This window comes from Anneissia japonica, unplaced genomic scaffold, assembly GCF_011630105.1.
Source record: "Anneissia japonica isolate Jap-2015-1 unplaced genomic scaffold, ASM1163010v1 scaffold287754_len4335492_cov202, whole genome shotgun sequence".
Taxonomy (NCBI): Eukaryota; Metazoa; Echinodermata; class Crinoidea; order Comatulida; family Comatulidae; genus Anneissia; species Anneissia japonica.
The window spans coordinates 1,402,742-1,419,389 of NW_022705543.1; the positions used below are offsets into that span (position 1 = coordinate 1,402,742).

General features: G+C 33.2%; 1 protein-coding gene across 1 annotated transcript in view; it reads right to left on the reverse strand.

Annotated features, from left to right (window-relative positions):
- Positions 1-2,713: 2,713 nt before the first annotated feature.
- Positions 2,714-16,648, reverse strand: part of LOC117105812 (DNA repair protein RAD51 homolog 2-like) — a 33,145-nt gene continuing 19,210 nt past the window's right edge. Inside the window, exons 2-6 of the mRNA XM_033247105.1 lie at positions 12,296-12,374; positions 9,765-9,880; positions 9,403-9,478; positions 6,541-6,645; positions 2,714-4,869 (exon numbers count right to left, since the gene is read on the reverse strand). Of these exons, the coding sequence (XP_033102996.1) occupies positions 6,545-6,645; positions 9,403-9,478; positions 9,765-9,880; positions 12,296-12,374 (372 nt within the window). The 3' untranslated portion in view covers positions 2,714-4,869; positions 6,541-6,544. The remainder of the gene's footprint in view (positions 4,870-6,540; positions 6,646-9,402; positions 9,479-9,764; positions 9,881-12,295; positions 12,375-16,648) is intronic.

Consider the following 16,648-nt stretch of genomic DNA (forward strand, 5'->3'; position numbering starts at 1 on the left):
GCCTTAGTTTGGAAAAACGCATTATTAGAATAAAAACAGTAATAACGATATTTTACATGTACGGTATTAATTTATCTAAAAAATATTTGAATCTAGAGTGAATTATAGCATAAAAACAATTCATAAAATAAAATCAAAATTGATTGAATAGTCATCACTGAGGAAACTACATAGGAATGTTATAAATTAAATTTTAAAAAATACCCGGCAGTCATTATGTTTTGTCATATATAATAATCAAGCGAGTTATTATTTGTTATTAGTTATGTTTCGATAGGCATGTTTCTCTTCAACATTCACGGTATGCTCTACATCACAACCATTGAGAAATAGAGCAGAATCTAGTTAAAAACATCCAAATATAACTAACAGTACATACACATACAATACACTAAGAATACACAAGACGCCAAGTTACTAAATCCCTTGGAACGCATTCAAATCACATCTCCCCTCTCCAGACATCTCAAATAAGAATAATTTTCTAAGTGGATGCCATCTCTATGGACAACTCGGTTGGCTCACAGTCTGCAGTGTAAGATATCCCTAAGTATTCAGCATCATTGATTGGTCGATTTTCGGCCAATGACCTCCGTGATAGTTCAGCTCTAAGACGGTACCATTTGTTTACTTTAACAACATATGGAATTCAAGTTGATATAAAAATAAACTTTTACGAAAAAAAATAATACCATCCAGCCATTAATTTAAACATATATTTATTTATAAATCTATATTTTCCAAAAATACATCTGTACAATGCAAAATACTGGTACAATAATTAATATTATTTATTGATGTTATTTTAAAACTATTTCAAAGATGTTCCAGTGAAAAGTGAAATTGATGAGAAGTGCAACATATAAGAGCATGTTTTCTAAAAACACCCCTAGTGTTACTTGTATGCATGTTGATATTGGGGGGGGGGAGGGGGGTGTTGCCATTCCAAAACCAGTGTACTGTCACCAAATGTTAACTGAGTAATTAGCATTAGAATGTGGCAGTGTTGTATACTTTAGTACAGAGAAGCTGTAATATTTTTACTCATAACTTTGGCAATAATAAATAGATTCTAGTAAATGACCCATCGTTCTGAAGCTTACGGTATGAAAAATAATAGGCTAAATAATAATAATAATAATAATAATAATAATAATAATAATAATAATAATAATAATAATAGGCTATTAAAATAATCATTTTTAATTTTTTGGTCAATGAAGCTGGTTTTGGGATGGCAAGCCTCATAGTGCATATGCACTGCTTGATAGCCAATGAATCATGTAGAATCCAGGATGTTTAAACTTAAAATAATACAAAAGGATGAATACAGGCTGAAAAATCATTTAATGAGATCAGCAGTATAATAGAGCCTATTTAACCCATTAACTTGTCGCTTTCCCAGGCAAGTTAAGTTCAACGTCTGACCTCCGGATATAATCAGTGATTGGTTACCAGTTCATGTTAAAGCCAGTCTATTAAGAAAATTCATATTTCATGTTGTCCTTTAATACAATTTGTTCTGACCTTGCTAAATTTCCTGCTGTGCTTAGTTCCCTCTTTCGATTGTGTAAAATCAACGGCTTATATTTCCACCGACGATACAATGAATATACATTGATCAGCGTGAAACAGAAATTTGAGGAGCTATTTTTAACATTCTTGTTATGTGTTGGCGTGTTCTCTCGGTTGCTGTCTGGCCACTACTTATAATTTAACTATTTTTATTATTATATGAAAAAGAGCAACATATGCCAAATTTAAACACAAGGTACAGTATTTCTCCAACAACCAGGTTATCAATAAAGCTAATATGAGCTACCCACCCTCCTCTATTTTCATTTGTATTTACAAACATCCACAACAGGCTTTTTATACTTTAACTTAGTACATCTGGATACTAAGGCCTATTGGTAGAAAAAGTGTTAACCTGTTTGTACAACACAGTAGCCAGAGAAAACAGAAACAGTGGCTAACTTTGCAATCATGCAGAAATAAAGAAAGTCACCTACAATTGCCATCTCTCAACTATAGAGGGGGCTACATATATATTCTCTTCCTTCATATCAGGAAGGATGTATTGTATCATTATAGTAAGTAAATAAGACAATAATTATAATTATTCTCGTAATTAAATGGAATGCCATGATAAAAAAAAAAAATTAAAAAGGTAAGGATGGCTGCCTGCTTTCCCATCTAATTTAACTGTTACAAATTATAATTGTTATACTGTAGTTCTTATTACCTCCGCCAAAGGAGGTTATGTATTTACCACTGTCTGTCAGCAAGATTACGCAAAAAGTAATGAAGGTATCATCGTAAAATTTAGTGGAATAGTACATAATAAGCGAAAAGAGAAACCATTCAATATGCGGAGGAAAAGGTCAAAGGACAAGGTTATGGTCAGAAAAATTCCATTTTTTACCCTTGACCGTAAAAGAATGTTATGGAATCGCCCCTCACATTCAGGCACATGCCGGAGGTATAAATGTCAATAAATACAATGGACAATTCCATTATTTTCTTGAGGGTATGCTGCAGCACTCAAGAAAATAATATCCCAGAATACGCCCATCCCATACACGTCTGCGTATTGTTGGTAATCTTCATGCACAGAGCAGAGGTATGCACTCTAACGAGTATTACTGATAATGATATGCATTTGTGAAGATTAAATATAAATACCGGTAGGCCAAATTGATAAATAATCAAATTCAAATTTTGCACATTTTATTCAAGCTTGTTACTTTTTATATCATCTCAAATTATTTTATGATTGTTTTTATGGAGAAAATCACATGCTTGCACTTAAGAATTAACGTAAGATGTATATATAAAATAAGATGAAATTCGATACTATATAAAATATGTTTGTGGTGACTTGTTTAAATATACTATATAATTGAATATTGAAAGGAATTATGGAATACCAGTTCATTCCCATAATCGCAAATAAAGAAAGAGAATAGGAATAATAAATAATAGACATATTTTTGGCATAGCTGCATTCTCTTATGATTATTACTCCATCATATAAATACTGTATATTAGTCACAGATGACAGCTGCTGTTGATTGTCACAAAATAGAACACACAGCTGTACATAATTCTAAAATGATGCATTAATTTATATATTCTTTGCTTTATATTTTAGAAGGCCCAACTACAGGTCTCCCACCAATTAAAGACCCCTCCAATTAAAGACCACCTCCAAGTAAAAACCACTTTTCTGTGGTCCCAAATTAATGACTGTCTTTTATTTTTATTATTCTAAATAGAGACCAAAGCTGCTAAAGACCATTGAAACCCTGGTCCCAAAAAATGGTCTTTAATTGGAGGGAGACCTGTATATTTTTTAAAGATTGTCAGAGGATAAAATAAGAAAACCAAAAATTCTTTTATTTGACGCTTACAAATTTGTGACTCCATCCAATTTCATTCACAACTTGTATATCCACAATAATTTATAAAAAAAAAAGTGTTTCATGTTTAAGAATAAAGCAAAATATTGAATATACAATATGCTCGGGCATATCTTTCTTTACTACTTCTGGTCTGCCTCCTCTACAAACCAATTTCCCACCTACTTCTCACCCAACTTATCAAAATCTGTTTTTCGTAAGAAAGAAAAACAGGGAAAAACTATAGCATTTATCTGCCCCAAATTAGCACAACTTTTCCCCTGACCTTGGTATCATCAACTCATGATCAATTTTTTTTTTCATTCCCAAATTTTTTTTTTTAGCAAACCAATGTATTGCTTCATTCTTCCTGAGTTACCTATACAAACTAATGGTTTAACAGATTACGATTCAGTCAGAACGGAACAAGGAAGAAAGTTAAAAATATACAGCCAACTTCTTCAGGAAGAACTTTTTCAAACTCACTATATGAACAAATAAACATATTTCTCTGGATCACCAATACAGGAGGCCACATCCTCTAATGATTTCTCACGTATTGTTCATTTCGTTAAAAGTTGTTATAATAATCACCTGATATCCTTCATTGCCTGACAAAGTTCAGCTGAACTACAATAAAGTGGTAAACAGTTTATGCTTCGCCAGCTCAATGAATTCATTTCCTGACTGATCCGTCATCGTCATTCACATAGATGTGAAACCAAGCCAGAGCAGGTTTGGCCGGCAAACGACAGCGTGACTAGCAAACAGAAGGACCATTAGCAATCTTGCAATGTCCTGTACGCGGAGAGAGCGTAGTTGTTAGAAATCACTACGGCATGACTCGTAAACAGGCGAACCATTAGAAAGTTCTGATCATTGGTTTGCAAGCTAATTGAATAATAACGGTGATTACACTCTGAGAGCATTGTCTCCATAATTATGATATGTCATATCCTACCCACAATTGTCCACATCATACTTTTTATAATCATTATTATTTTTTTCCAAAGATATCCATACAGGCTGGATACAATTTGAAATCCGTTTTATGCACATGACAATAACAAACAGCACGTCAATTTTAATTAAAGACGAGTTATTAGGTTTAAACCCCTAAAAAGTGAAAGGATGTTCTTAAAACTACATGAAATGGGACGTTTCAAAGACGAAGGAAGTAAGACAAATGAATTGGTCCTCCCCTAAATGTGGAGAAAATTAAGTTAATAATTGAATGTAGCAACCTAGTTAGTTTTTTAATCACATTCTCATGAAACATCGACCAGCCAATTGTGGATTATGAGTGAACATATTAAAAAACATTTCTTAAAATATAAATTATTTATTAAACAGAACAGACTGACGTATAGAGATTACCAAATTTAGTTACCCTATATTAACAGTGGTTGCCATCACTGCGCCATAAATTGTACCACTTCGAAAATCTGTGCAATAGTAGTGAAAGTGCCTACAGTATATAAAGAATAAATAAATAAATAAATCACTCATTAAAAACTTAAATTTATCACTAGAGGTTAGATCTACAACGAATGGGTTGACTTGAACAATATAATTAAAGAAGTGGGATCTGATATCAATGTATATTGGATATTCGGTAAAACAGTGCAACTCTTTTTCTATACAGTTCAAGTTGCACAAACTGTGTTTTCTATCATCAACCCGTATTTTGTTATAATAAGCCACGTTTCAATTGCAATCGGGGCGCAAATATCATACGAGAAAAATGAGGTGAACAGGGCCTATTTCTGATCAGAGGTAAACATTTACATTTGCGTCATCCAAGCCAAATTTTGGCCCAGTTGCCATTGGGTTCAAATCCCAATTGGATCACAGTTCATTTCTCAGCAATTTAACAGCCTAATGTAATAATAATAATAAAAATACAGTACAGGGACTTATACCGGGCCTTTTGCCAAGGGATACATGGCTATGACAATATTATTATTACTACCCCTGGTCATTGGATCCATAATCAAGCACAAAGTGCAACCTCTTCCACTCCCTGGGGAGTATTCCTAGTCGTGAGTGCAATTTAATGCCGATGCATACTAATACATTCAATGCCACATCACCCAACCAGGTACCCATTTATACCCTTGGGTGGAGACAAATGTAGATAAAGTGCCTTGATCAAGGACACAAGCAAAATCCACAGCGAAGATTTGAACCTATGAACTCAAGGTTGAGAAACCGAAGCGCAGTCAGTGCGCCAACTGCTCAAACAATGTATTACTATCCTATATATTAATGGTCAAAGAAATATATTTTAACGTTAGGAGCTCAAGGTCCAGAGTGTAAGGTGTTTTACTTCTGTTTTTGAAATCGGGAGTTTGAGACCGACGCTCGTCACATTGCTTATGTCCATGGGCAAGGCACTTTACTTACATTTGCCTCGCTCCACCCAGGAGCATAAATGGGTACCTGGTAGGATAGTATGGCATTGAATGCATGGGTCGTGCGCGTTCAAGCAGCAATGACCAGGGATACTCCCAAAAGAGCAGAGAAAGTTACACAATGTACAGATCTGCTCAGTATCCAGTGACCAGGGAAATAATGATGCCAACGCCTTGTATAATCTGCGGATTGTGATAGGCACTATATAAATTCTGGTTCTAAAAAAAAAAAAAAAAAAATGCTTCCAACTTTACTAAGAAAAGTTTAACCATCCTCAGCACTTGTGTTCAAGTTGAACGTTGCCATTTGAGAAAAAAAAAATATATATTTCGTTTCCTCCGTTAAAGTAAATATGGTAAATTTGTGCAATTTGTTTAGACAGATGTTTCTATAAACGATCCTAAGTTTTCATGTTCAATTTTAAATGTTGTCAATCATCTGGTTGCCAGGTTGTTCATGAAATTGCTTGCTTTAGTCCAATTTTTATCTATTAAGGATTCTGTATCGTTTAAATAACTTGATTGTGATTGGAAATGTCAGTTGGTCGTTGTTCAAGAAATTTCTTTAGTACAGTCATATAAAAAGAATCTTTCTCTGTGGTCCAATGTTATTCACTAAGATGTCTGTAACTCCAAATCTTGCTTTAGAGTTATATGGTATGTAACCTGAAATATCATGTAATATTTTTGTAGGATGAATTCATTATCACTTGAGGCAAACTTACTTGGTCATGAGATTTGGTCTGTTCCGCTTACAATACTTGTTCGAACTTTAAGGCTTTGCAAACCAGGATCTGTCCCTTTGTAGAATACTTCCTCCTCCATTGTTTCTGTCAAAATAATAGGAAATTGATTGGTCAATTCAAAATTTCTTCAATATTAAAGAAGCAATCCCAGTCAGTTATGTGAAAATGGATTTGTAAATTATAAATATTGGCGGGATAATTAAGACATAAATGAATCTACGGTTTTTCACACAAACTAATGATACATATTGGTGAGTGGAGAATATTAAGTTCAACATGCTTTGACACGTTAAGTGAGGGCTCATCGACGGTATGACAAGAACATATGACATGTTTGCTTTATCACAGGTACCAGGATGTACACAGGACAATATGGAACCAGACAGCTATTTATAAACTTGATTTGGCAAGGTTGGCTGTGGTCATGTGATAAAATCTACGATATGACAGTGATTATACGAGTAGCTATTTATATAAGTTGGTTTTTTTTTGCTGGAATTCTTGGATGGAAAACTTAAAGGAATAAAGATCAAGCTAGTAGACTTGGTACAGAGGGGTTTGAAAGAAATGACCACCCCCCACCCCCACCATTTTTTCCAGTAATGCCCTTGTAATAGCAATATACCATTTGCATAGAGGTTTGTGAAATTAACTCAAAACATTTTTAATGTATACTGGAGTGGACATCTGAGGTGTTACATCCTTAAAATCTTCCCTAATCATTGTGAGACTGAGGTGACTGTGAATTCCCCTTTTTGAAAAATTTAAACCCCACCCCCCTCCCCCTATAAATCCTGCTTACGGGCTTGAAGATCATTCTACTGGTTACCTATTTCACATCATTCCTAAACCTCTCTACCCTATATTAAGAGTCTAGAACCTTCCCTGGGTTCATAACAGAGTTGAGCCTTCCCTGGGTTAACCATCTATTGTAAAATACTCCCTAAGGTACCACCTACAATGGAAACTGTCTGAAAGTTAACCACATACAAAAGAAATGTATTGAACATAGGCAGGGTATGTCTTCCAATCCAACACACAAGCTTACTCGGCAAAGGGGAAACAAGGTTGGTATGTATATCCAAGGCCGTTGAACAAAACAGGAAACATCTGAAATAGGCAGGAAATTCAAAACAACATATACCGCAATCACGGTACTCAACTGACTGACTGATGGTCTGCCAAATAAAATTACTTCAAAAATTACAGTGCTGCCAATAAAAAGAACCTAACCAGCTCAAGTAATCATAAGTTAAATTATTTCTATCTAATTGTTCACTAAAAAAGAATACTTGGATTATGGAAATGCTGTTTAATTCATAGGTATTGAAGTATATGACGCTTGCCATCCCAAAAACCAGCATACTGTCGCTAATTTTTATACTGAGTAATGTGACAGTATTGTATACTTTAATACAGAGAAGCTGTAATACTTTTACTCATACAGTAACAATAGTAAATCGATTTCAGTATGACCCATCACTTTAAATGTGGAAAATAAGAATGATATTAAAATTTTCATTTTTTTGTTACTGATGCTGGTTTTGGGATGGCAGGCTTTATTTGTACTGTGATCCAATGAGTGTCTATGTTTATACCACTGGGTTCAAGAGAGTTCATTAAAAGTGAGTTATAAACATTAACAAGCATTAAAACAGTAAATTTTTTTTTTTGTAAAATATGAATAGTTAATTCACGTTTCTTTTCTGGATTTGTAGCCCTAAATCCTTTTTGAGGAAAATGAAAGCCTCATACTAAGAAAATTATCCTCCACATCACCATCTACATGATGAATACCACATCCGCAAACATTACCACACCCTAGCCACAACTTTTATAGGTGAATGTAAACAGTGTAGCAAATGGGATTGTTAAAAGCTTTAAATTTATATAATTAAGAAGAAATATACGCATCTTATTTTTGGAGATTTCAAGGCAGCAGCGGGCATAATAAAAATAAAGAAAATTCTTTAATTTTTTCTGAAATTTCCATTTTTTCCGTGGATGCGGGTGCCCTGATTGGCCCAAAATAAATTTTTATTTGAAATCATCATTAATGGCGGGCGGCGTTTTCGCTAAACAAAGTATACAAAAGGTCTTGCCCCATCATTGTCAACCTCATTAACTTTATAATCATCTCAGCTACAACCACCAACCTGACTACCATCATCAATATCACCTCTACCAACCTCTACAACCAATCCACCATGATTTTCATCACTGTTGCCACCATCAATTTCAATCATATTTTACTACCACTGTCCTACTACAACCACTAATGCTACCCTTACAACCTTTATCATACTTAAATTCTAATCTCTAACCTCAATACGACCACCACCACCATCACCACCATTACCACCGCTCAACAATGAAGCTTTGTTGTAGTTTTCGTCACCATCATCTTTATCAATCACACAAAAGCCACTAATGCTACCCTTACAACTTCTATCATTACCTCAATTCTAATCTTAATCCTCACTATTACCAACATCACCACCGCAACCTCTCCACCATGACCTTCATCGTTGTTGTCATTACCATCATCGTTATCATCGCCACCACCACTACAGTCAATCAACACGATCTTCATCAATGCTGCTGCCACAATCACAACCATCATTATTACCACTGTCATTTCTTCAATCGTCATTATTCCACCAACACCACCATCCCACTACCACCACCGATAACCCATTCTAATCTTTCCCTTCATCACTACCAACACCATCATCAACACACTACGACAACACCATCACCCTCTTCATCATCAGATCCCGCAATTATTATTTCATTGCAATTTGTATAAAGAATACCTGAAAGTTGTATACATATGCTTACCTTGTACAATGCCTTTATCCTGTATTGTGTACAACACAGATGTGAAGGGTGCCACAGGTGATTTTGCTATCATTACCTAAAAAGTAATAAATGCAATATTTTATCCAAATGATTGGGCGAAGGGGGGAAGGCAGGTTAATAAAAATGAAGAGCAGATCACTCATTTTTTATAATTCTGAGTCATGATCTGGATCGGAACTGTAGCTTAGGAAAGAGGAAAAAGGCAGCATTTTCAGAATTTAGTAAAGTAACATTGTCAATGGTCATTCTGAGGTATATATAAATCTAGAGTGAGCCCTCTACATTGACACATAGCTATATTCAACTGTCAATATTCAGTGAATGTAAAGCAAATATATTACTTCTCTTGTTGTGTTGTCATGGTACTGAAGAAGTAGTCGAGTGTTGATACTGTGACTCCATGTGTTGCCAAGTGCAGCTGTCACCTGACCATCGCCACTGCCAATCACGAAAGCTTCTAAAATAAAACACAAATAATGAATAATCTTGTGAATAACTACATCAAATTATTCAAAGAAATATTAGACCACAGGTAGGCGAAGTGCAACCCCAAGCCCCATGCGGTCCAGCAGTGATTTGTTGCAGTTTGTGTAAATAAGTTTAAACCCTATGGTTGTGGCCCACCAACCATCTTTGGATAGAGAACCCCCATTTTTTTTACAGCCCAACACCGATCATCTGTAAAAAAGTAATATTTCAACTTAGCATGTATAAAAGCAGTTCATGAAGGTTTTGCAATGTTAAAGTTTGGGTAGGACTCTCGTTAAAGTAAAAATTCACCAGTATAAGCTGATATTTTAAGAATGTGACTCACAGCTATAAAGAAGGGCAAAAGGGAAAACACTTACGGTATCTCATCCCCAATTATTATGGACAGACGGCATGATGAATTAAAGAGGAGAGGCAGAGGATAGGATAGTATAGAGAAAAAGGAAGCTTATTGTATGAGACAGCAATCTCAAAATATGTCGCATAGCTGATCATTTCCCATGGCAATCTGCAACGAGAGACCATTACAGATGATCAGTAGACTGGAGTTTTTGTACATAACAAGCACTTATACAGAGAGCAAACGGAGTCGTCGGCTGACAGTTTGCCGTAGCAGCATGCCTTAGGTTTAGTTCATAGAACATCACTCAGTTGAGTCCAATGTATAATGCCCTGTCTAGACTATCAAATTTCATTTGACAAAAACATGTGACATGCCTAAATATGGTCATGATGACATCACATCATCACCATATATAGGCACATCATGACTATATATGGGCATAGAATACAATAGTTTTTTTATTTGATAGTCAGAACAGAACTTAAGTAGGACATTTGAAAAGTGTATGGCCCCTTGCTACCAATCCATTGCTTAACTAACTCATTAATAATCTAAACATAATGGTTTAACAGTTCTACCTTGCAGTGATGGATCTAAGAATTTGGAATAATGGGTCTAGGGATAGACAAAATAGAGGGTCTGTACCACCTCAACCCCAATCATGGTAAAAACTAATGGCTATGGTACCTCTAAATGGCTGAAAATGGCATGCTTGAATTTGAATATACTTTGCTTCTCGCTCTATTTAAAGACAGGGCCCATGCCTTGGAATAATTTTGAAGGCACTTTTTATGTATCATTCATTGAAGAATTTGAATGATTTACCAAATAGAAACTATATGATGACAACCTCCTTTAAAAGTTTCATTATATTACCATGTTTACATAGATTCTTCTTTAAATATTTTAAATATTGTTGTTGAGATTTTTCTTCCTTTTCCCCTTTTTGAAGTGGTTTTTTTTTTTGTGACTTAACTTTGAACACAAGTTCTAAAATTACATGTAGTATGTACAAAGAACAATTTAGACTTTAATGAAATAAATAGAAGAGTGATAAAACATATGTCTCTTTATTTTCTCATCACATGATAATAACAAGAACAAAATTACAATTGAATATCACGGGACGAAATGATTACTACACCGTTCCATAATCATTACAAATTAGTTCAAATTTATGCAAATTAATGCAGAAAGGAAGCTACCTAACAATATTACAATTTTGGATTATAAATATAGTAATATAAATTATTTATAATCTTAAATTAACGTTACTTGAATTCTAGATCATAAATAATTTATATTTTCTTAATGCTTCCCAGCATTAAGTATGTACTATGTGGAAATGTGGGCTGTCATTTGGGGTTTAAGATGCTTGCCTTCTAATTGCAGGTTCCTGGTTTCAAATCCTGTCAAATCAAGGATATTTTTTTCTTACTCCCTATTTGTCTATCCTGTCCCCCTAGCATAGTGTTTGTACACTTGTGAAAACAACACCTAAGCCTCATTATAAGACTTAATAAACATAAAAACTGGAAGAGTTCATCTAAAGATTTGTATAAAATAATTAAACATTACGTTTACCGATCTGTAATTTATTGGAAGTTAATAACTTATTTGATCATTAATTCAATATTTTAATTCATTTTTTTAAATGTTTCCAGATTTACCAATAACTATTTAACTGAAGGCATATAAACCTCTTCATGTGAATCATTTTGTAATGATGCATACTGCCCTCTATAGATGGTCACACTAAGTTACATAAGGATGAATTTTATTTCTGATTTCTGTGGAAAATGTAAACATACTCAGCTATCCATGCTGTGATTGGCTGATGATGCAATGTGTGTTTACTATGTATTATAACCCATTCCAATGTGCTGTACATAATTGTGATATGGGAATGCCTCCACCTACTTTTGGTACATACTAAAGCATCATCCATAGGTACTGAGTTTGCGCATAAGAATTGATTTCAATTTATTGGCTTAAATTTTAACTGCTTTGGCTATAATTTTTAGAATGTTTATTACATACTTGTTTTCTTTTGATCTTCACTTTGATTTGCTAGTTCTTGAGAGCCATATCTTGTAGTAATCTGATTGGTTACTACAACCTAAAAAAAAATACAACACATAATTATTATTTTCTTGATGTTATGTAATCAACTAACAACATCTCACAGAACGTAATCAATTAACAACATCACACAGAACAATCTTGTAACCTTATGACACCACATTTTAAAGTATTAATTCAAACACTTCTTTCCCATTTATTTTTTATTTATATTTATTCAAGTATTTAAACAAATTTATGTGTGAAAAAAGTCCATTTTAACACATGGTTCCCTGGTCTATGAATACAGTACTTTTAAAATTTGAACACATGAGGGCAGTATTTCTGAACAAATACATTAACATACAGTAAAGTGTATAGAAATGAAGATCATATTGACAAACAAGGCCTAGTATAAAATTAAGAAGTACTGATAAATTATAAATATGTACACAATAGTCAAGGAACACATAATAAAACTGAGCTTAAGCCAATAACAACATGGCATAGGCCAGGATATTTTTAAAAAGTATTACAAAGGGTCTTGTAAAAATTATGACATAAACATGAATTGTAAATACAGAATTGTAAGTTCAGGATTTTTGTATTTTAACGGACAGAGGAGGATGAAAGTTTGGCTCACATTATATTTAACTTATGAACACATGCAAGTTTTAATTTTTTTTTTTAAAGAAGGATCATTTCATCAACCAATCAGGACTGGAGATTTCAGGATTTTTAAATTTTCATAAGGCATTGAAGAATAAACACAACCTCACACTATTATCTTCCTTTGAACACCTAGTGTACTGTGTCTATCTATCACACAAAATGTAGGTATTTTTATATCATCATCCATTGCACACGATCCCAAAAAATCCCATCAAATTCATTTTCAGTTAAACAAGCGATTAAAGTATAACTCTTTATGTGATGTAAAATATGTAGAATTATGCATAATTGTATCACGTCAAAATCTACCAGCTGTCCCGTTTTCTATGCATGCGAAATGACACTGACAATTATTCGGCTTGAACAGATGCACAATATAGGGGAGTCGAAAGCCTTTATTAGCATTTAAATTAGAAACATTCTGAGTAATGACATAAATAAAACGATCAAGCTAACCAAATTGAATGTTTATTGTTTGATATATTTGACTGTGTGGTTTTATAGTTGATAAAGAATTCGTAAAATGTAAGGTTGAATTTCATCAAAGATAAAGAAAAGAGTTAGAATGTCTGTTGTAAAAAGAAAAATAATAATTTTTTTTTTTTTTTTGAGATGTGGTGTGATTGTGATATTTTTTAAGTGTTAATCCATTTCATAAGACAAATCTAAAATTTGAGGCTAAATCGTAGTCCAGATTATAAAATTTTCTTTGACAAAAAACTGTTGTATGCCCATATATAGTAAAGATGACTATATATGGTTATATATGTTGTTATCATGACCATATTTAGGCATGTCACATGTTTTTTCAAATAAAATTTGGACAGGCTTTTAGGCAGTTGTTTTGGTTGTGACGAAAAAAAATCCTGTCACAAACAGGAATTGAACCAAGGACCTGAAATTAGAAGGCAAGCACTTAGCAACCAAACCATGTGTATCTTCTAATCATTAATATTATTATTATTTTTTTTTCATCATTATGCATAGATTGTAGACAATTTCAAAGCAATGGTGACTACAAGAGCAAGTGGGCTTTCGTGTTCAGTCATGCCACAAATCAAAACTAAATTACATATTCCATTACTACAAATTACTGCAATATGGCACATTTCATTACACAATGAACAATCATAGAATTGTTGCTTTAAGAAACTTTCGTGCCTGGCTATAGATTACTTGTATCAAATTTTGAATATTGCAATATTTTAGCTTTCATATCAAACACATTCAATCAACGTTCAGAATCATATTTTACATTTAGTTTTTAGTTTATTCTCAGGATGGCATGTATAAATTGACATTTATACATGTTTCTTGATATGTGTATATAATTCATAATCAAATAGGCAACAGTGCTTAAATAATATATCCATGGTGTATATACAAAAACATAAATTTAGATATGTAATAATATAATGATGATGATGATATGATAATGATGATGATAACAATGTAGCACCATATCTACAAACTGCAATGACACTACTGTTCCCAGTTGAAATAATCAGAAACTACCGTAAAATCTGGAATTGAAGCCCGATGGGCTTAATCTTGAGAAGAAGCCCATCTTGAATTGAAGGCCCCTTTCTTTGGTTTACAAAATTAGCCTCGAAAAGAAGCCTATGGGCTTCTTTTCGAGACAGTACACATATCACTGTGACAGTGACATATCACTGTACTTGAATTTTAAAGAAACAAAATACACTTAAAATACGCTTGTTTATATACAATAGTTTAGGTAATTTAATTCCGGTTAATACACTCCATGATACAGATTGGTACTATAAAGTAATAATTAGGGTCACTATAACAACTCCTAAAATTTACAGCATTCATTTTGAAAAGCCCCCTCTTTACTTTGCAAAAGTAGCCTCGAAAAGAAGCTCATCTTGAAAAGAAACCCATCTAAAGTTCGCAAAAAACAAAAAGATGTCCAGGGCTTCAATTCAATGTTTTACGGTATCAAAACAGACATTAACTGTTCAAAAATGATATTTTGTATACTTGCAAAAATATGTTTATCAGCATAGGTAATTGGTCACATATACAATTACAAGTAATTATGTAAATATATTTTTGAACTTGAGTACTCCTACAATTCTTCTTGCTTTGCTTTTTAATACCCAGATAAAAACTGCAAACGTGATGCTTATATCCTAAGTAAGGTTATCTGAGATATAACATATTTTCCTAATAAGAAAATTGTAATGTGCCACTAGAATAGGCTATTGATGAAACTTAATACAAGAACACATTTTATTGGAGATGCCATAACCATAAACCAAGCTATTATTTTGAAGAAGTGATATTACCACCAATAATGTTATATGTCCAACGACATTTGAAAGAATTAACGTACCTGACGTCATAATCGGAATATCGCTAATTTTTATAGATGGTCGGAGATCTTTAGATAAACTGTCGAGTGTGCATCAGGAATAAAGGTGAGTTGCCAAAACACATGTGTGTCTATTTATACATATGTATGTAATATACAGTAAAACGTCTGTTTTACGAACATCAGTTGTACAAGTATTTTATTTTAGTTTGATTTTCTATGTATTGTGAAGTGACAATGTATATTGTTGTTATTATTGTCGAGTGTACATTGTTCAATATTGTCAAGCGCATAGAGACCTCATTTATTTGCGCTATATAAATCCATCTATTATTATTATATTATTAAATTCAAATTTATTGTATATGTTTATAATAATTCAATTATTTCTTTCCATTTTCGCTATAATATTCACTGTATGTTAGTGTAATTATGTTCAGTACAATCAAACTAAAAGACAACAAAGTTCCAGCGCAGGACCGTGTGAGCAAACATTTTTAGAAACAAAGATTGTTCAGATCAAAAACTTATTGACATCGTGAAGGCTTGAAGTGTGTGAAAAACACAAAATATAAGTCAACAAACACACGTACATATGGTATTCTCTCCTAAAACCAAAGGATCCACTGATTATATGTAAATAGAATATGAGTATGGTGACTCTGAAAAATGACAGACGTGAGGCCATAGTTGATTCTATGTTTCGTTCTTATTGGAACATTGTCAAGAATGAATAGTTTAAGTCCAAAAATACTGACAAACATACCAAAAATCAATACAAGATAAATTTAGACCAATTAGAAAAAGGTAGGCGGATGATGGAGACAAATGATATTCTGATAAATAAATTGATAAACAAAATAAGATTGTGATAAACAAAATGATTATTTTAGAACAAAAGCAAGTTAGCACTTATGCTATGTGAATAAGAATGTAGGTAAGAATGGCCCTGGAAAAAATGGCCCCGGAAAAAATGGCCCCGGAAATAATGGCCCCGGAAAAAATGGCCCCGGTAAAAATGGCCCCATATGACAGGTAGGTAAAAATGGCCCCAATGAAAAATTCGGTAATAGAAATGATATATATTTTTTTTAATCTTCAAATATTTAAATACTGTATAAGCAAGAATTGAATCAAGAAATAAAAAATGGCCCTCAATTATAAAATTAAAGAAAAAAAATAATAAATAAACAAATGTTGTAAAATACCTTGTGGCAAAAATTTAATTAATATATCAACATAAAGAATATGCATATTTGAGAACTAAAATAAATTAGTTTTTAGCTCCTATGAGTAGCTCTGGGAGTAGGTCTAAGTATTTT